At 42.4% G+C, this 20,617-nt stretch overlaps 1 protein-coding gene across 1 annotated transcript in view; it reads right to left on the bottom strand.

Annotated features, from left to right (window-relative positions):
- Positions 1-20,509, bottom strand: part of LOC311076601 (fibrillin-2-like) — a gene marked incomplete at both ends in the record, with an annotated part of 145,909 nt that extends 125,400 nt beyond the window's left edge. The window contains 2 exons of the mRNA XM_084104936.1: positions 20,033-20,115; positions 20,364-20,509. Coding sequence (XP_083961062.1) covers positions 20,033-20,115; positions 20,364-20,509 — 229 coding nt within the window. The remainder of the gene's footprint in view (positions 1-20,032; positions 20,116-20,363) is intronic.
- Positions 20,510-20,617: the final 108 nt, after the last annotated feature.

The following is a 20,617-nucleotide window of genomic DNA, read 5'->3' on the forward strand; positions in this document are numbered from 1 at the left end:
TTGCTGAAGATAAAATGTGGCTGCGTAACACATGAGAATGAACCTCATTGGTTCTTGCTGAAGATAAAATGTGGCTGCGTAACACGAGAATAAACCTCATTGGTTCTTGCTGAAGGTCAAATGTGCTGCATAACACAGGAGAATGAATCTCATTGGTTCTTGCTGAAGCTTAAATGTGCTGTATAACACAAGAATGAACCTCATTGGTTCTTGCTGAAGCCCAAATGTGCTGCGTAACACGAGAATGAACCTCACTGGTTCTTACTGAAGATAAAATGTGGCTGCGTAACACATGAGAATGAACCTCATTGGTTCTTGCTGAAGCCCAAATGTGCTGCGTAACATGAGAATGAACCTCACTGGTTCTTGCTGAAGGTCAAATGTGCTGCATAACATGAGAATGAACCTCATTGGTTCTTGCTGAAGCTTAAATGTGCTGCGTAACATGAGAATGAACCTCATTGGTTCTTGCTGAAGATAAAATGTGGCTGCGTAACACGAGAATGAACCTCATTGGTTCTCCCTGAAGGTCAAATGTGCTGCGTAACACAGGAGAATGAATCTCATTGGTTCTTGCTGAAGGTAAAATGAGGCTGCGTAACACACGAGAATGAACCTCATTGGTTCTTGCTGAAGCCCAAATGTGCAGCGTAACACGAGAATGAAGCTCACTGGTTCTTGCTGAAGATAAAATGTGGCTGCGTAACACATGAGAATGAACCTTATTGGTTCTTGCTGAAGATAAAATGTGTCTGCGTAACACATGAGAATGAACCTCATTGGTTCTTGCTGAAGATAAAATGTGGCTGCGTAACACATGAGAATGAATCTCATTGGTTCTTGCTGAAGGTAAAATGAGGCTGCGTAACACACGAGAATGAACCTCATTGGTTCTTGCTGAAGCCCAAATGTGCAGCGTAACACGAGAATGAAGCTCACTGGTTCTTGCTGAAGATAAAATGTGGCTGCGTAACACATGAGAATGAACCTCACTGGTTCTTGCTGAAGATAAAATGTAGCTGCGTAACACATGAGAAAGAACCTCACTAGTTCTTGCTGAAGATAAAATGTGCTGCATAACACGAGAATTAATCTAATTGGTTCTTGCTGAAGCTCAAAGGCGCTGCGTAACAAATGAGAATGAACCACATTTTTGCTTAAGCTCAAACGTGCTGTGCAACACAAGAATGAATCTCACTGGTTCTTGCTGAAGCTTAAACATGCTGCGTAAAATGAGAATGAACCTCATTGGTTCTTACTGAAGCTCATATGTGCTGGGTTACACATGAGAATGAACCTCATTGATTTTTGCTTAAGCTCAAACGTGCTGCGTAAAATGAGAATGAACCTCATTGGTTCTTGCTGAAGCTCAAAAGTGCTTTGTGACACGAGAAAGAACCTCATTGGTTCTTGCTGAAGCTCATATGTGCTGGGTTACACATGAGAATGAACCTCATTGGTTCTTGCTGAAGGTCAAATGTGCTCGATAACATGAGAATGAATCTCAGTCGTTCTTGCTGAAGCTTAAATGTGCTTTGTAACACAAGAATGAACCTTGTTGGTTCTTGCTGAAGTTCAAATGTGCTGCATAACACATGAGAATGAACATCATTGGTTCTTGCTGAAGATAAAATGTGCTGCGTAACACGAGAATGAACCTCATTGGTTCTTGCTGTAGCTCAAATGTGCTGCGTAACACTAGAATGAACCTCATTGGTTCTTGTTGAAGATCAAATGTGCTGCAAAACAAGAGAATGAACCACATTGGTTCTTGCTGAAGCTCAAATGTGCTGCGCAACACGAGAATGAATCTCACTGGTTCTTGCTGAAGCTTAAATGTGCTGCGTAACACGAGAGTGAACCTCACTGGTTCTTGCTGAAGCTTAAATGTGCTGCGTAACACGAGAATTAACCTCATTGGTTCTTGCAGAAGCTCATATGTGCTGCGTAACACATGAGAATGAACCTCATTGATTTTTGCTTAAGCTCAAACGTGCTGCGTAAAATGAGAATGAACCTCATTGGTTCTTGCTGAAGCTCAAAAGTGCTGGGTTACACATGAGAATGAACCTCATTGGTTCTTGCTGAAGGTCAAATGTGATGGGTTACACATGAGAATGAACCTCATTGGTTCTTGCTGAAGGTCAAATGTGCTCGATAACATGAGAATGAATCTCACTCGTTCTTGCTGAAGCTTAAATGTGCTGCGTAACACGAGAATGAACCTCATTGGTTCTTGCTGAAGCTTAAATGTGCTGCGTAACACGAGAATGAACCTCATTGGTTCTTGCTGTAGCTCAAATGTGCTGCGTAACACGAGAATGAACCTCAATGGATCTTGCTGAAGCTTAAATGTGCTGCGTAACACGAGAATGAACCTCATTGGTTCTTGCTGAAGATAAAATGTGGCTGCGTAACACATGAGAATGAACCTCATTGGTTCTTGCTGAAGGTCAAATGTGCTGCGTAACATGAGAATGAACCTCATTGGTTCTTGCTGAAGCTCAAATTTGCTGCATATCACAAAAATTAACCTCATTGGTTCATGCTGATGCTCAAACGTGCTGTGTAACACAAGAATGAATCTCATTGGTTCTTGCTGAAGCTTAAATGTGCTGCATAACACACGAGAATGAACCTCACTGGTTCTTGCTGAAGATAAAATGTGGCTGCGTAACACACGAGAATGAACCTCATTGGTTCTTGCTGAAGCCCAAATGTGCTGCGTAACACGAGAATGAACCTCAATGGTTCTTGCTGAAGGTCAAATGTGCTGCATAACACAGGAGAATGAATCTCATTGGTTCTTACTGAAGGTAAAATGAGGCTGCGTAACACACAAGAATGAACCTCACTGGTTCTTGCTGAAGCCTAAATGTGCTGCATAACACAAGAATGAACCTCATTGGTTCTTGCTGAAGATAAAATGTGGCTGCGTAACACATGAGAATGAACCTCATTGGTTCTTGCTGAAGATAAAATGTGGCTGCGTAACACGAGAATAAACCTCATTGGTTCTTGCTGAAGGTCAAATGTGCTGCATAACACAGGAGAATGAATCTCATTGGTTCTTGCTGAAGCTTAAATGTGCTGTATAACACAAGAATGAACCTCATTGGTTCTTGCTGAAGCCCAAATGTGCTGCGTAACACGAGAATGAACCTCACTGGTTCTTACTGAAGATAAAATGTGGCTGCGTAACACATGAGAATGAACCTCATTGGTTCTTGCTGAAGCCCAAATGTGCTGCGTAACATGAGAATGAACCTCACTGGTTCTTGCTGAAGGTCAAATGTGCTGCATAACATGAGAATGAACCTCATTGGTTCTTGCTGAAGCTTAAATGTGCTGCGTAACATGAGAATGAACCTCATTGGTTCTTGCTGAAGATAAAATGTGGCTGCGTAACACGAGAATGAACCTCATTGGTTCTCCCTGAAGGTCAAATGTGCTGCGTAACACAGGAGAATGAATCTCATTGGTTCTTGCTGAAGGTAAAATGAGGCTGCGTAACACACGAGAATGAACCTCATTGGTTCTTGCTGAAGCCCAAATGTGCAGCGTAACACGAGAATGAAGCTCACTGGTTCTTGCTGAAGATAAAATGTGGCTGCGTAACACATGAGAATGAACCTTATTGGTTCTTGCTGAAGATAAATGTGTCTGCGTAACACATGAGAATGAACCTCATTGGTTCTTGCTGAAGATAAAATGTGGCTGCGTAACACATGAGAATGAATCTCATTGGTTCTTGCTGAAGGTAAAATGAGGCTGCGTAACACACGAGAATGAACCTCATTGGTTCTTGCTGAAGCCCAAATGTGCAGCGTAACACGAGAATGAAGCTCACTGGTTCTTGCTGAAGATAAAATGTGGCTGCGTAACACATGAGAATGAACCTCACTGGTTCTTGCTGAAGATAAAATGTAGCTGCGTAACACATGAGAAAGAACCTCACTAGTTCTTGCTGAAGATAAAATGTGCTGCATACCACGAGAATTAATCTAATTGGTTCTTGCTGAAGCTCAAAGGAGCTGCGTAACACATGAGAATGAACCACATTTTTGCTTAAGCTCAAACGTGCTGTGCAACACAAGAATGAATCTCACTGGTTCTTGCTGAAGCTTAAACATGCTGCGTAAAATGAGAATGAACCTCATTGGTTCTTACTGAAGCTCATATGTGCTGGGTTACACATGAGAATGAACCTCATTGATTTTTGCTTAAGCTCAAACGTGCTGCGTAAAATGAGAATGAACCTCATTGGTTCTTGCTGAAGCTCAAAAGTGCTTTGTGACACGAGAAAGAACCTCATTGGTTCTTGCTGAAGCTCATATGTGCTGGGTTACACATGAGAATGAACCTCATTGGTTCTTGCTGAAGGTCAAATGTGCTCGATAACATGAGAATGAATCTCAGTCGTTCTTGCTGAAGCTTAAATGTGCTGTGTAACACAAGAATGAACCTTGTTGGTTCTTGCTGAAGTTCAAATGTGCTGCATAACACATGAGAATGAACATCATTGGTTCTTGCTGAAGATAAAATGTGCTGCGTAACACGAGAATGAACCTCATTGGTTCTTGCTGTAGCTCAAATGTGCTGCGTAACACTAGAATGAACCTCATTGGTTCTTGTTGAAGATCAAATGTGCTGCAAAACAAGAGAATGAACCACATTGGTTCTTGCTGAAGCTCAAATGTGCTGCGCAACACGAGAATGAATCTCACTGGTTCTTGCTGAAGCTTAAATGTGCTGCGTAACACGAGAGTGAACCTCACTGGTTCTTGCTGAAGCTTAAATGTGCTGCGTAACACGAGAATTAACCTCATTGGTTCTTGCAGAAGCTCATATGTGCTGCGTAACACATGAGAATGAACCTCATTGATTTTTGCTTAAGCTCAAACGTGCTGCGTAAAATGAGAATGAACCTCATTGGTTCTTGCTGAAGCTCAAAAGTGCTGGGTTACACATGAGAATGAACCTCATTGGTTCTTGCTGAAGGTCAAATGTGATGGGTTACACATGAGAATGAACCTCATTGGTTCTTGCTGAAGGTCAAATGTGCTCGATAACATGAGAATGAATCTCACTCGTTCTTGCTGAAGCTTAAATGTGCTGCGTAACACGAGAATGAACCTCATTGGTTCTTGCTGAAGCTTAAATGTGCTGCGTAACACGAGAATGAACCTCATTGGTTCTTGCTGTAGCTCAAATGTGCTGCGTAACACGAGAATGAACCTCATTGGTTCTTGCTGAAGGTCAAATGTGCTGCGTAACAGGAGAATGAACCTCACTGGTTCTTGCTGAAGCTAAAATGTGCTGCGTAACAGGAGAATGAACCTCATTGGTTGTTAAAGCTCAAATGTGCTGCGCAACACGAGAATGAATCTCACTCGTTCTTGCTGAAGCTTAAATGTGCTGCGTAAAACGAGACTGAACCTCATTGGTTCTTGCTGAAGTTCAAATGTGCTGCATAACACATGAGAATGAACCTCATTGGTTCTTGCTGAAGCTCAAATGTGCTGCATAACATGAGAATGAACCTCATTGGTTTTTGCTGAAGCTTAAATGTGCTGCATAACACGAGAATGAACCTCATTGGTTCTTGCTGAAACTAAAATGTGCTGCGTAACACGAGAATGAACCTCATTGGTTCTTGCTGAAGATAAAATGTGCTGCGTGGAACCTCATTGGTTCTTGCTGAAGATAAAATGTGCTGCGTAACACGAGAATGAAACTCATTGGTTCTTGCTGAAGCTAAAATGTGCTGCGTAACACGAGAATGAACCTCATTGGTTCTTGCTGAAGCTAAAATGTGCTGCGTAACACGAGAATGAACCTCATTGGTTCTTGCTGAAAATAAAATGTGCTGTGTAACACGAGAATGAACCTCATTGGTTCTTGCTGAAGCTAAAATGTGCTGCGTAACACGAGAATGAACCTCATTGGTTCTTGCTGAAGCTAAAATGTGCTGCATAACACATGAGAATGAACCTCATTGGTTCTTGCTGAAGATAAAATGTGCTGCATAACACAGGAGAATGAACCTCATTTGGTTCTTGCTGAAGATAAAATGTGCTGCGTAACACGAGAATGAACCTCATTGGTTCTTGCTGAAGATAAAATGTGCTGCGTAACACAACAATGAAACTCATTGGTTCTTGCTGAAGCTAAAATGTGCTGCGTAACACGAGAATGAACCTCATTGGTTCTTGCTGAAGATAAAATGTGCTGCGTAACACGAGAATGAACCTCATTGGTTCTTGCTAAAGATAAAATGTGCTGCGTAACACGAGAATGAACCTCATTGGTTCTTGCTGAAGCTTATATGTGCTGCGTAACACGAGAATGAACCTCATTGGTTCTTGCTGAAGCTTAAACGCGCTGCGTAACACGGGAATGAACCTCATTGGTTCTTGCTGAAGGTCAAATGTGCTGCATAACACGAGAATGAACCTCATTGGTTCTTGCTGAAGCTTAAATGTGCTGCGTAACACGAGAATGAACCTCATTGGTTCTTGCTGAAGGCCAATTGTGGCTGCGTAACACATGAGAATGAACCTCATTGGTTCTTGCTGAAGCTTAAACGCGCTGCGTAACACAAGAATGAACCTCATTGGTTCTTGCTGAAGCCCAAATGTGCTGCGTAACATGAGAATGAACCTCATTGGTTCTTGCTGAAGCTTAAACGCGCTGCGTAACACATGAGAATGAACCTCATTGGTTCTTGCTGAAGACCAAATGTGTGCTGCGTAACACGAGAATGAACCTCATTGGTTCTTGCTGAAGATAAAATGTGCTGCGTAACACGAGAATGAACCTCATTGGTTCTTGCTGAAGATAAAATGTGCTGCGTAACACGAGAATGAACCTCATTGGTTCTTGCTGAAGCTTATATGTGCTGCGTAACACGAGAATGAACCTCATTGGTTCTTGCTGAAGCTTAAACGCGCTGCGTAACACGGGAATGAACCTCATTGGTTCTTGCTGAAGGTCAAATGTGCTGCATAACACGAGAATGAACCTCATTGGTTCTTGCTGAAGCTTAAATGTGCTGCGTAACACGAGAATGAACCTCATTGGTTCTTGCTGAAGGCCAAATGTGGCTGCGTAACACATGAGAATGAACCTCATTGGTTCTTGCTGAAGCTTAAACGCGCTGCGTAACTCAAGAATGAACCTCATTGGTTCTTGCTGAAGCCCAAATGTGCTGCGTAACATGAGAATGAACCTCATTGGTTCTTGCTGAAGCTTAAACGCGCTGCGTAACACATGAGAATGAACCTCATTGGTTCTTGCTGAAGACCAAATGTGTGCTGCGTAACACATGATAATGAACCTCATTGGTTCTTGCTGAAGACCAAATGTGTGCTGCGTAACACATGAGAATGAACCTCATTGGTTCTTGCTGAATCTTAAACGCACTGCATAACACAAGAATGAACCTCATTGGTTCTTGCTGAAGGCCAAATGTGGCTGCGTAACACATGAGAATGAACCTCATTGGTTCTTGCTGAAGCTTAAACACGCTGCGTAACACAAGAATGAACCTCATTGGTTCTTGCTGAAGCTTAAACGCGCTGCGTAACACATGAGAATGAACCTCATTGGTTCTTGCTGAAGACCAAATGTGCTGCGTAACACATGAGAATGAACCTCATTGGTTCTTGCTGAAGGCCAAATGTGCTGCGTAACACATGAGAATGAACCTCATTGGTTCTTGCTGAAGCTTAAACGCGCTGCGTAACACATGAGAATGAACCTCATTGGTTCTTGCTGAAGCTAAAATGTGCTGCGTAACACGAGAATGAACCTCATTGGTTCTTGAGGAAGATAAAATGTGCTGCGTAACACGAGAATGAACCTCATTGGTTCTTGCTGAAGATAAAATGTGCTGCGTAACACGAGAATGAACCTCATTGGTTCTTGCTGAAGCTAAAATGTGCTGCATAACACATGAGAATGAACCTCATTGGTTCTTGCTGAAGATAAAATGTGCTGCGTAACACAGGAGAATGAACCTCATTGGTTCTTGCTGAAGATAAAATGTGCTGCGTAACACGAGAATGAACCTCATTGGTTCTTGCTGAAGATAAAATGTGCTGCGTAACACGAGAATGAACCTCATTGGTTCTTGCTGAAGATAAAATGTGCTGCGTAACACGAGAATGAACCTCATTGGTTCTTGCTGAAGCTAAAATGTGCTGCGTAACACGAGAATGAACCTCATTGGTTCTTGCTGAAGATAAAATGTGCTGCGTAACACGAGAATGAACCTCATTGGTTCTTGCTGAAGATAAAATGTGCTGCGTAACACGAGAATGAACCTCATTGGTTCTTGCTGAAGCTAAAATGTGCTGCATAACACAGGAGAACGAACCTCATTGGTTCTTGCTGAAGATAAAATGTGCTGCATAACACAGGAGAATGAACCTCATTGGTTCTTGCTGAAGATAAAATGTGCTGCGTAACACGAGAATGAACCTCATTGGTTCTTGCTGAAGGTCAAATGTGCTGCATAACATGAGAATGAACCTCATTGGTTCTTGCTGAAGCTTAAATGTGCTGCGTAACACGAGAATGAACCTCATTGGTTCTTGCTGAAGGCCAAATGTGGCTGCGTAACACATGAGAATGAACCTCATTGGTTCTTGCTGAAGCTTAAACGCGCTGCGTAACACAAGAATGAACCTCATTGGTTCTTGCTGAAGCCCAAATGTGCTGCGTAACATGAGAATGAACCTCATTGGTTCTTGCTGAAGCTTAAACGCGCTGCGTAACACATGAGAATGAACCTCATTGGTTCTTGCTGAAGACCAAATGTGTGCTGCGTAACACGAGAATGAACCTCATTGGTTCTTGCTGAAGATAAAATGTGCTGCGTAACACGAGAATGAACCTCATTGGTTCTTGCTGAAGATAAAATGTGCTGCGTAACACGAGAATGAACCTCATTGGTTCTTGCTGAAGCTTATATGTGCTGCGTAACACGAGAATGAACCTCATTGGTTCTTGCTGAAGCTTAAACGCGCTGCGTAACACGGGAATGAACCTCATTGGTTCTTGCTGAAGGTCAAATGTGCTGCATAACACGAGAATGAACCTCATTGGTTCTTGCTGAAGCTTAAATGTGCTGCGTAACACGAGAATGAACCTCATTGGTTCTTGCTGAAGGCCAAATGTGGCTGCGTAACACATGAGAATGAACCTCATTGGTTCTTGCTGAAGCTTAAACGCGCTGCGTAACTCAAGAATGAACCTCATTGGTTCTTGCTGAAGCCCAAATGTGCTGCGTAACATGAGAATGAACCTCATTGGTTCTTGCTGAAGCTTAAACGCGCTGCGTAACACATGAGAATGAACCTCATTGGTTCTTGCTGAAGACCAAATGTGTGCTGCGTAACACATGATAATGAACCTCATTGGTTCTTGCTGAAGACCAAATGTGTGCTGCGTAACACATGAGAATGAACCTCATTGGTTCTTGCTGAATCTTAAACGCACTGCATAACACAAGAATGAACCTCATTGGTTCTTGCTGAAGGCCAAATGTGGCTGCGTAACACATGAGAATGAACCTCATTGGTTCTTGCTGAAGCTTAAACACGCTGCGTAACACAAGAATGAACCTCATTGGTTCTTGCTGAAGCTTAAACGCGCTGCGTAACACATGAGAATGAACCTCATTGGTTCTTGCTGAAGACCAAATGTGCTGCGTAACACATGAGAATGAACCTCATTGGTTCTTGCTGAAGGCCAAATGTGCTGCGTAACACATGAGAATGAACCTCATTGGTTCTTGCTGAAGCTTAAACGCGCTGCGTAACACATGAGAATGAACCTCATTGGTTCTTGCTGAAGCTAAAATGTGCTGCGTAACACGAGAATGAACCTCATTGGTTCTTGAGGAAGATAAAATGTGCTGCGTAACACGAGAATGAACCTCATTGGTTCTTGCTGAAGATAAAATGTGCTGCGTAACACGAGAATGAACCTCATTGGTTCTTGCTGAAGCTAAAATGTGCTGCATAACACATGAGAATGAACCTCATTGGTTCTTGCTGAAGATAAAATGTGCTGCGTAACACAGGAGAATGAACCTCATTGGTTCTTGCTGAAGATAAAATGTGCTGCGTAACACGAGAATGAACCTCATTGGTTCTTGCTGAAGATAAAATGTGCTGCGTAACACGAGAATGAACCTCATTGGTTCTTGCTGAAGATAAAATGTGCTGCGTAACACGAGAATGAACCTCATTGGTTCTTGCTGAAGCTAAAATGTGCTGCGTAACACGAGAATGAACCTCATTGGTTCTTGCTGAAGATAAAATGTGCTGCGTAACACGAGAATGAACCTCATTGGTTCTTGCTGAAGATAAAATGTGCTGCGTAACACGAGAATGAACCTCATTGGTTCTTGCTGAAGCTAAAATGTGCTGCATAACACAGGAGAACGAACCTCATTGGTTCTTGCTGAAGATAAAATGTGCTGCATAACACAGGAGAATGAACCTCATTGGTTCTTGCTGAAGATAAAATGTGCTGCGTAACACGAGAATGAACCTCATTGGTTCTTGCTGAAGGTCAAATGTGCTGCATAACATGAGAATGAACCTCATTGGTTCTTGCTGAAGCTTAAATGTGCTGCGTAACACGAGAATGAACCTCATTGGTTCTTGCTGAAGGCCAAATGTGGCTGCGTAACACATGAGAATGAACCTCATTGGTTCTTGCTGAAGCTTAAACGCGCTGCGTAACACAAGAATGAACCTCATTGGTTCTTGCTGAAGCCCAAATGTGCTGCGTAACATGAGAATGAACCTCATTGGTTCTTGCTGAAGCTTAAACGCGCTGCGTAACACATGAGAATGAACCTCATTGGTTCTTGCTGAAGACCAAATGTGTGCTGCGTAACACATGAGAATGAACCTCATTGGTTCTTGCTGAAGACCAAATGTGTGCTGCGTAACACATGAGAATGAACCTCATTGGTTCTTGCTGAAGCTTAAACGCACTGCATAACACAAGAATGAACCTCATTGGTTCTTGCTGAAGGCCAAATGTGGCTGCGTAACACATGAGAATGAACCTCATTGGTTCTTGCTGAAGCTTAAACACGCTGCGTAACACAAGAATGAACCTCATTGGTTCTTGCTGAAGACCAAATGTGCTGCGTAACACATGAGAATTAACCTCATTGGTTCTTGCTGAAGCTTAAACGCGCTGCGTAACACATGAGAATGAACCTCATTGGTTCTTGCTGAAGACCAAATGTGCTGCGTAACACATGAGAATGAACCTCATTGGTTCTTGCTGAAGGCCAAATGTGCTGCGTAACACATGAGAATGAACCTCATTGGTTCTTGCTGAAGCTTAAACGCGCTGCGTAACACATGAGAATGAACCTCATTGGTTCTTGCTGAAGCTAAAATGTGCTGCGTAACACGAGAATGAACCTCATTGGTTCTTGAGGAAGATAAAATGTGCTGCGTAACACGAGAATGAACCTCATTGGTTCTTGCTGAAGATAAAATGTGCTGCGTAACACGAGAATGAACCTCATTGGTTCTTGCTGAAGCTAAAATGTGCTGCATAACACATGAGAATGAACCTCATTGGTTCTTGCTGAAGATAAAATGTGCTGCGTAACACAGGAGAATGAACCTCATTGGTTCTTGCTGAAGATAAAATGTGCTGCGTAACACGAGAATGAACCTCATTGGTTCTTGCTGAAGATAAAATGTGCTGCGTAACACGAGAATGAACCTCATTGGTTCTTGCTGAAGCTAAAATGTGCTGCGTAACACGAGAATGAACCTCATTGGTTCTTGCTGAAGATAAAATGTGCTGCGTAACACGAGAATGAACCTCATTGGTTCTTGCTGAAGATAAAATGTGCTGCGTAACACGAGAATGAACCTCATTGGTTCTTGCTGAAGCTAAAATGTGCTGCATAACACAGGAGAACGAACCTCATTGGTTCTTGCTGAAGATAAAATGTGCTGCATAACACAGGAGAATGAACCTCATTGGTTCTTGCTGAAGCTAAAATGTGCTGCGTAACACGAGAATGAACCTCATTGGTTCTTGCTGAAGATAAAATGTGCTGCGTAACACGAGAATGAACCTCATTGGTTCTTGCTGAAGATAAAATGTGCTGCGTAACACGAGAATGAACCTCATTGGTTCTTGCTGAAGCTAAAATGTGCTGCATAACACAGGAGAACGAACCTCATTGGTTCTTGCTGAAGATAAAATGTGCTGCATAACACAGGAGAATGAACCTCATTGGTTCTTGGTGAAGATAAAATGTGCTGCGTAACACGAGAATGAACCTCATTGGTTCTTGCTGAAGGTCAAATGTGCTGCATAACATGAGAATGAACCTCATTGGTTCTTGCTGAAGCTTAAATGTGCTGCGTAACACGAGAATGAACCTCATTGGTTCTTGCTGAAGGCCAAATGTGGCTGCGTAACACATGAGAATGAACCTCATTGGTTCTTGCTGAAGCTTAAACGCGCTGCGTAACACAAGAATGAACCTCATTGGTTCTTGCTGAAGCCCAAATGTGCTGCGTAACATGAGAATGAACCTCATTGGTTCTTGCTGAAGCTTAAACGCGCTGCGTAACACATGAGAATGAACCTCATTGGTTCTTGCTGAAGACCAAATGTGTGCTGCGTAACACATGAGAATGAACCTCATTGGTTCTTGCTGAAGACCAAATGTGTGCTGCGTAACACATGAGAATGAACCTCATTGGTTCTTGCTGAAGCTTAAACGCACTGCATAACACAAGAATGAACCTCATTGGTTCTTGCTGAAGGCCAAATGTGGCTGCGTAACACATGAGAATGAACCTCATTGGTTCTTGCTGAAGCTTAAACACGCTGCGTAACACAAGAATGAACCTCATTGGTTCTTGCTGAAGACCAAATGTGCTGCGTAACACATGAGAATTAACCTCATTGGTTCTTGCTGAAGCTTAAACGCGCTGCGTAACACATGAGAATGAACCTCATTGGTTCTTGCTGAAGACCAAATGTGCTGCGTAACACATGAGAATGAACCTCATTGGTTCTTGCTGAAGGCCAAATGTGCTGCGTAACACATGAGAATGAACCTCATTGGTTCTTGCTGAAGCTTAAACGCGCTGCGTAACACATGAGAATGAACCTCATTGGTTCTTGCTGAAGCTAAAATGTGCTGCGTAACACGAGAATGAACCTCATTGGTTCTTGAGGAAGATAAAATGTGCTGCGTAACACGAGAATGAACCTCATTGGTTCTTGCTGAAGCTAAAATGTGCTGCATAACACATGAGAATGAACCTCATTGGTTCTTGCTGAAGATAAAATGTGCTGCGTAACACAGGAGAATGAACCTCATTGGTTCTTGCTGAAGATAAAATGTGCTGCGTAACACGAGAATGAACCTCATTGGTTCTTGCTGAAGCTTAAACGCGCTGCGTAACACATGAGAATGAACCTCATTGGTTCTTGCTGAAGACCAAATGTGCTGCGTAACACATGAGAATGAACCTCATTGGTTCTTGCTGAAGGCCAAATGTGCTGCGTAACACATGAGAATGAACCTCATTGGTTCTTGCTGAAGCTTAAACGCGCTGCGTAACACATGAGAATGAACCTCATTGGTTCTTGCTGAAGCTAAAATGTGCTGCGTAACACGAGAATGAACCTCATTGGTTCTTGAGGAAGATAAAATGTGCTGCGTAACACGAGAATGAACCTCATTGGTTCTTGCTGAAGCTAAAATGTGCTGCATAACACATGAGAATGAACCTCATTGGTTCTTGCTGAAGATAAAATGTGCTGCGTAACACAGGAGAATGAACCTCATTGGTTCTTGCTGAAGATAAAATGTGCTGCGTAACACGAGAATGAACCTCATTGGTTCTTGCTGAAGATAAAATGTGCTGCGTAACACGAGAATGAACCTCATTGGTTCTTGCTGAAGCTAAAATGTGCTGCGTAACACGAGAATGAACCTCATTGGTTCTTGCTGAAGATAAAATGTGCTGCGTAACACGAGAATGAACCTCATTGGTTCTTGCTGAAGATAAAATGTGCTGCGTAACACGAGAATGAACCTCATTGGTTCTTGCTGAAGCTAAAATGTGCTGCATAACACAGGAGAACGAACCTCATTGGTTCTTGCTGAAGATAAAATGTGCTGCATAACACAGGAGAATGAACCTCATTGGTTCTTGCTGAAGATAAAATGTGCTGCGTAACACGAGAATGAACCTCATTGGTTCTTGCTGAAGGTCAAATGTGCTGCATAACATGAGAATGAACCTCATTGGTTCTTGCTGAAGCTTAAATGTGCTGCGTAACACGAGAATGAACCTCATTGGTTCTTGCTGAAGGCCAAATGTGGCTGCGTAACACATGAGAATGAACCTCATTGGTTCTTGCTGAAGCTTAAACGCGCTGCGTAACACAAGAATGAACCTCATTGGTTCTTGCTGAAGCCCAAATGTGCTGCGTAACATGAGAATGAACCTCATTGGTTCTTGCTGAAGCTTAAACGCGCTGCGTAACACATGAGAATGAACCTCATTGGTTCTTGCTGAAGACCAAATGTGTGCTGCGTAACACATGAGAATGAACCTCATTGGTTCTTGCTGAAGACCAAATGTGTGCTGCGTAACACATGAGAATGAACCTCATTGGTTCTTGCTGAAGCTTAAACGCACTGCATAACACAAGAATGAACCTCATTGGTTCTTGCTGAAGGCCAAATGTGGCTGCGTAACACATGAGAATGAACCTCATTGGTTCTTGCTGAAGCTTAAACACGCTGCGTAACACAAGAATGAACCTCATTGGTTCTTGCTGAAGACCAAATGTGCTGCGTAACACATGAGAATTAACCTCATTGGTTCTTGCTGAAGCTTAAACGCGCTGCGTAACACATGAGAATGAACCTCATTGGTTCTTGCTGAAGCTAAAATGTGCTGCGTAACACATGAGAATGAACCTCATTGGTTCTTGCTGAAGCTTAAACACGCTGCGTAACACATGAGAATGAACCTCATTGGTTCTTGCTGAAGCTAAAATGTGCTGCGTAACACGAGAATGAACCTCATTGGTTCTTGCTGAAGATAAAATGTGCTGCGTAACACGAGAATGAACCTCATTGGTTCTTGCTGAAGATAAAATGTGCTGCGTAACACGAGAATGAACCTCATTGGTTCTTGCTGAAGATAAAATGTGCTGCGTAACATGAGAATGAACCTCATTGGTTCTTGCTGAAGCTAAAATGTGCTGCATAACACATGAGAATGAACCTCATTGGTTCTTGCTGAAGATAAAATGTGCTGCATAACACAGGAGAATGAACCTCATTGGTTCTTGCTGAAGATAAAATGTGCTGCGTAACACGAGAATGAACCTCATTGGTTCTTGCTGAAGATAAAATGTGCTGCGTAACACGAGAATGAACCTCATTGGTTCTTGCTGAAGCTAAAATGTGCTGCGTAACACGAGAATGAACCTCATTGGTTCTTGCTGAAGATAAAATGTGCTGCGTAACACGAGAATGAACCTCATTGGTTCTTGCTGAAGATAAAATGTGCTGCGTAACACGAGAATGAACCTCATTGGTTCTTGCTGAAGCTAAAATGTGCTGCATAACACATGAGAACGAACCTCATTGGTTCTTGCTGAAGATAAAATGTGCTGCGTAACATGAGAATGAACCTCATTGGTTCTTGCTGAAGGTCAAATGTGCTGCATAACATGAGAATGAACCTCATTGGTTCTTGCTGAAGCTTAAATGTGCTGCGTAACACGAGAATGAACCTCATTGGTTCTTGCTGAAGCTTAAATGTGCTGCGTAACACGAGAATGAACCTCATTGGTTCTTGCTGAAGGCCAAATGTGGCTGCGTAACACATGAGAATGAACCTCATTGGTTCTTGCTGAAGCTTAAACGCGCTGCGTAACACAAGAATGAACCTAATTGGTTCTTGCTGAAGCCCAAATGTGCTGCGTAACATGAGAATTAACCTCATTGGTTCTTGCTGAAGCTTAAACGCGCTGCGTAACACAAGAATGAACCTCATTGGTTCTTGCTGAAGCTTAAATGTGCTGCGTAACACGAGAATGAACCTCATTGGTTCTTGCTGAAGATAAAATGTGCTGCGTAACACGAGAATGAACCTCATTGGTTCTTGCTGAAGATAAAATGTGCTGCGTAACACGAGAATGAACCTCATTGGTTCTTGCTGAAGCTAAAATGTGCTGCATAACACATGAGAATGAACCTCATTGGTTCTTGCTGAAGATAAAATGTGCTGCATAACACAGGAGAATGAACCTCATTGGTTCTTGCTGAAGATAAAATGTGCTGCGTAACACGAGAATGAACCTCATTGGTTCTTGCTGAAGATAAAATGTGCTGCGTAACACGAGAATGAACCTCATTGGTTCTTGCTGAAGCTAAAATGTGCTGCGTAACACGAGAATGAACCTCATTGGTTCTTGCTGAAGATAAAATGTGCTGCGTAACACGAGAATGAACCTCATTGGTTCTTGCTGAAGATAAAATGTGCTGCGTAACACGAGAATGAACCTCATTGGTTCTTGCTGAAGCTAAAATGTGCTGCATAACACATGAGAACGAACCTCATTGGTTCTTGCTGAAGATAAAATGTGCTGCATAACACAGGAGAATGAACCTCATTGGTTCTTGCTGAAGATAAAATGTGCTGCGTAACACGAGAATGAACCTCATTGGTTCTTGCTGAAGGCCAAATGTGCTGCATAACATGAGAATGAACCTCATTGGTTCTTGCTGAAGCTTAAATGTGCTGCGTAACACGAGAATGAACCTCATTGGTTCTTGCTGAAGCTTAAATGTGCTGCGTAACACGAGAATGAACCTCATTGGTTCTTGCTGAAGGCCAAATGTGGCTGCGTAACACATGAGAATGAACCTCATTGGTTCTTGCTGAAGCTTAAACGCGCTGCGTAACACAAGAATGAACCTCATTGGTTCTTGCTGAAGCTTAAACGCGCTGCGTAACACAAGAATGAACCTAATTGGTTCTTGCTGAAGCCCAAATGTGCTGCGTAACATGAGAATTAACCTCATTGGTTCTTGCTGAAGCTTAAACGCGCTGCGTAACACAAGAATGAACCTCATTGGTTCTTGCTGAAGCTTAAATGTGCTGCGTAACACGAGAATTAACCTCATTGGTTCTTGCTGAAGGCCAAATGTGGCTGCGTAACACATGAGAATGAACCTCATTGGTTCTTGCTGAAGCTTAAACGCGCTGCGTAACACAAGAATGAACCTCATTGGTTCTTGCTGAAGGCCAAATGTGTGCTGCGTAACACATGAGAATGAACCTCATTGGTTCTTGCTGAAGCTTAAACGCGCTGCGTAACACAAGAATGAACCTCATTGGTTCTTGCTGAAGGTCAAATGTGTGCTGCGTAACACATGAGAATGAACCTCATTGGTTCTTGCTGAAGGCCAAATGTGCTGCGTAACACATGAGAATGAACCTCATTGGTTCTTGCTGAAGGTCAAATGTGCTGCGTAACACATGAGAATGAACCTCATTGGTTCTTGCTGAAGCTTAAACGCGCTGCGTAACACATGAGAATGAACCTCATTGGTTCTTGCTGAAGCTTAAATGTGCTGCGTAACACGAGAATGAACCTCATTGGTTCTTGCTGAAGGTCAAATGTGCGGCGTAACACATGAGAATGAACCTCATTGGTTCTTGCTGAAGCTTAAACGCGCTGCATAACACAAGAATGAACCTCATTGGTACTTGCTGAAGGCCAAATGTGGCTGCGTAACACATGAGAATGAACCTCATTGGTTCTTGCTGAAGCTTAAACGCGCTGCATAACACAAGAATGAACCTCATTGGTTCTTGCTGAAGGCCAAATGTGGCTGCGTAACACATGAGAATGAACCTCAGTGGTTCTTGCTGAAGCTTAAACGCGCTGCGTAACACAGGAATGAACCTCATTGGTTCTTGGTGAAGACCAAATGTGCTGCGTAACACATGAGAATGAACCTCATTGGTTCTTGCTGAAGACCAAATGTGCTGCGTAACACATGAGAATGAACCTCATTGGTTCTTGCTGAAGGCCAAATGTGCTGCGTAACACAAGAATGAACCTCATATGTTCTTGCTGAAGGCCAAATGTGCTGCGTAACACATGAGAATGAACCTCATTGGTTGTTGCTGAAGGTCAAATGTGCTGCGTAACACATGAGAATGAACCTCATTGGTTCTTGCTGAAGGTCAAATGTGCTGCGTAACACATGAGAATGAACCTCATTGGTTCTTGCTGAAGGTCAAATGTGCTGCGTAACACATGAGAATGAACCTCATTGGTTCTTGCTGAAGCTTAAACGCGCTGCGTAACACATGAGAATGAACCTCATTGGTTCTTGCTGAAGCTTAAACGCGCTGCGTAACACATGAGAATGAACCTCATTGGTTCTTGCTGAAGCTTAAATGTGCTGCGTAACACGAGAATGAACCTCATTGGTTCTTGCTGAAGGTCAAATGTGCAGCGTAACACATGAGAATGAACCTCATTGGTTCTTGCTGAAGCTTAAACGCGCTGCATAACACAAGAATGAACCTCATTGGTACTTGCTGAAGGCCAAATGTGGCTGCGTAACACATGAGAATGAACCTCATTGGTTCTTGCTGAAGCTTAAACGCGCTGCATAACACAAGAATGAACCTCATTGGTTCTTGCTGAAGGCCAAATGTGGCTGCGTAACACATGAGAATGAACCTCAGTGGTTCTTGCTGAAGCTTAAACGCGCTGCGTAACACAGGAATGAACCTCATTGGTTCTTGGTGAAGACCAAATGTGCTGCGTAACACATGAGAATGAACCTCATTGGTTCTTGCTGAAGACCAAATGTGCTGCGTAACACATGAGAATGAACCTCATTGGTTCTTGCTGAAGCTTAAACGCGCTGCGTAACACATGAGAATGAACCTCATTGGTTCTTGCTGAAGACCAAATGTGCTGCGTAACACATGAGAATGAACCTCATTGGTTCTTGCTGAAGGCCAAATGTGCTGCGTAACACATGAGAATGAACCTCATTGGTTGTTGCTGAAGGTCAAATGTGCTGCGTAACACATGAGAATGAACCTCATTGGTTCTTGCTGAAGGTCAAATGTGCTGCGTAACACATGAGAATGAACCTCATTGGTTCTTGCTGAAGGTCAAATGTGCTGCGTAACACACGAGAATGAACCTCATTGGTTCTTGCTGAAGCCCAAACATGCTGCGTAACATGAGAATGAACCTCATTGGATATTGCAGAAGCTAAAATGTGCTGCGTAACACATGAGAATGAACTTCACTGGTTCTCGCATGTCAAGCGAACATGCTTGAGCTTCCATTTACCACAACTGATGTATGAGTTGATGAATGTTTTTTATGTGAATAAAAGTCAAAGTGGTAGTTGCGTAGACTGTCAATAGAGGGACAGAAAGCCCTCAGATTTCAGCAAAAAGATCTTCATTTGTGTTCCGAAGATGAACGAAAGTCTTACAGGTTTGGAACGACATGAGGGTGAGTAATTAATGACAGAATGTTCATTTTTGGGTGAACTAATCCTTAACTAATTTGGGTGAAGTATTTTAGCAGTGTTTGCAGTTTAATTTAATATCAGGAAATATCAGAACTCAAAAGAAAGTTTACAGTACTTACATTGTATAAATATTAGTTTTTAAACATAAATGGTTCAAGGTAATCAGTTTCCCCAAATGACATTATTTAACATACTGTACTGTAGATAACAGTAGAACTGCAAATTAAAGTAAACTATACTGACAATCCCTGCTGCCAGATTTGTGTCTAAGAATTTCTACAAGGCATAAAACAAGCATTGATTCATTACACATACTTCCTAGAATTTCTTTATCAGAATAAATCTAAAGTGTAAGGCAATGAATTTCAAGAGCATACTCGTTGAACCTAGAGTGTGAGGAACATCTGGACCCTGACTTACGCACAACACACTGGTTCCCCCCAGGCAGAGTCTTCCAGCCTGGACAACAGTAGGACTGCAGACGAGATCCACACACATTAGGTCTGCAAAACACAATGATGAGCTTCAAGATCAAACTCACCTACATAATACATGTAAAGTGAAAGCTAGTAGACAAAGCAGTGGAATAAATCTGCACACACAAACAATTACAAAGCGTGTCTAAAAGTTCACAGTGAAACTGTTCAACACATGCTTCTGTAATAACATGTGTCTCATTCAGAACAGCCCACATATCACAGCCTTAAACTAATAAAAGCAGCATTAGTTGGGATGTGTGTGTAAGACTCACCCTCTCAGAGAATCTTGTTTTCCCCGTCTCTGGGATCCATCCATATGAACAGTCTCTTTTCCATGAATTCCTGAGATTTTCCCCATTAAAACTCCCAGTAGAGCAACAAATCCAACTAAACACCTCAGATCCCCTTTAGATGTCATGATAGATCCAGTGAAACTTTACAGTCAGTTAGTCTAGGAGATGAATGGAAAATCATAACAGGTCCTTTTTTTTTTTTCTTGAAATGTAAAGCTGTAAGATAAAGAGCT

Source organism: Abramis brama (genome assembly GCF_963993115.1).
Source record: "Abramis brama genome assembly, chromosome: 25".
Taxonomy (NCBI): Eukaryota; Metazoa; Chordata; class Actinopteri; order Cypriniformes; family Leuciscidae; genus Abramis; species Abramis brama.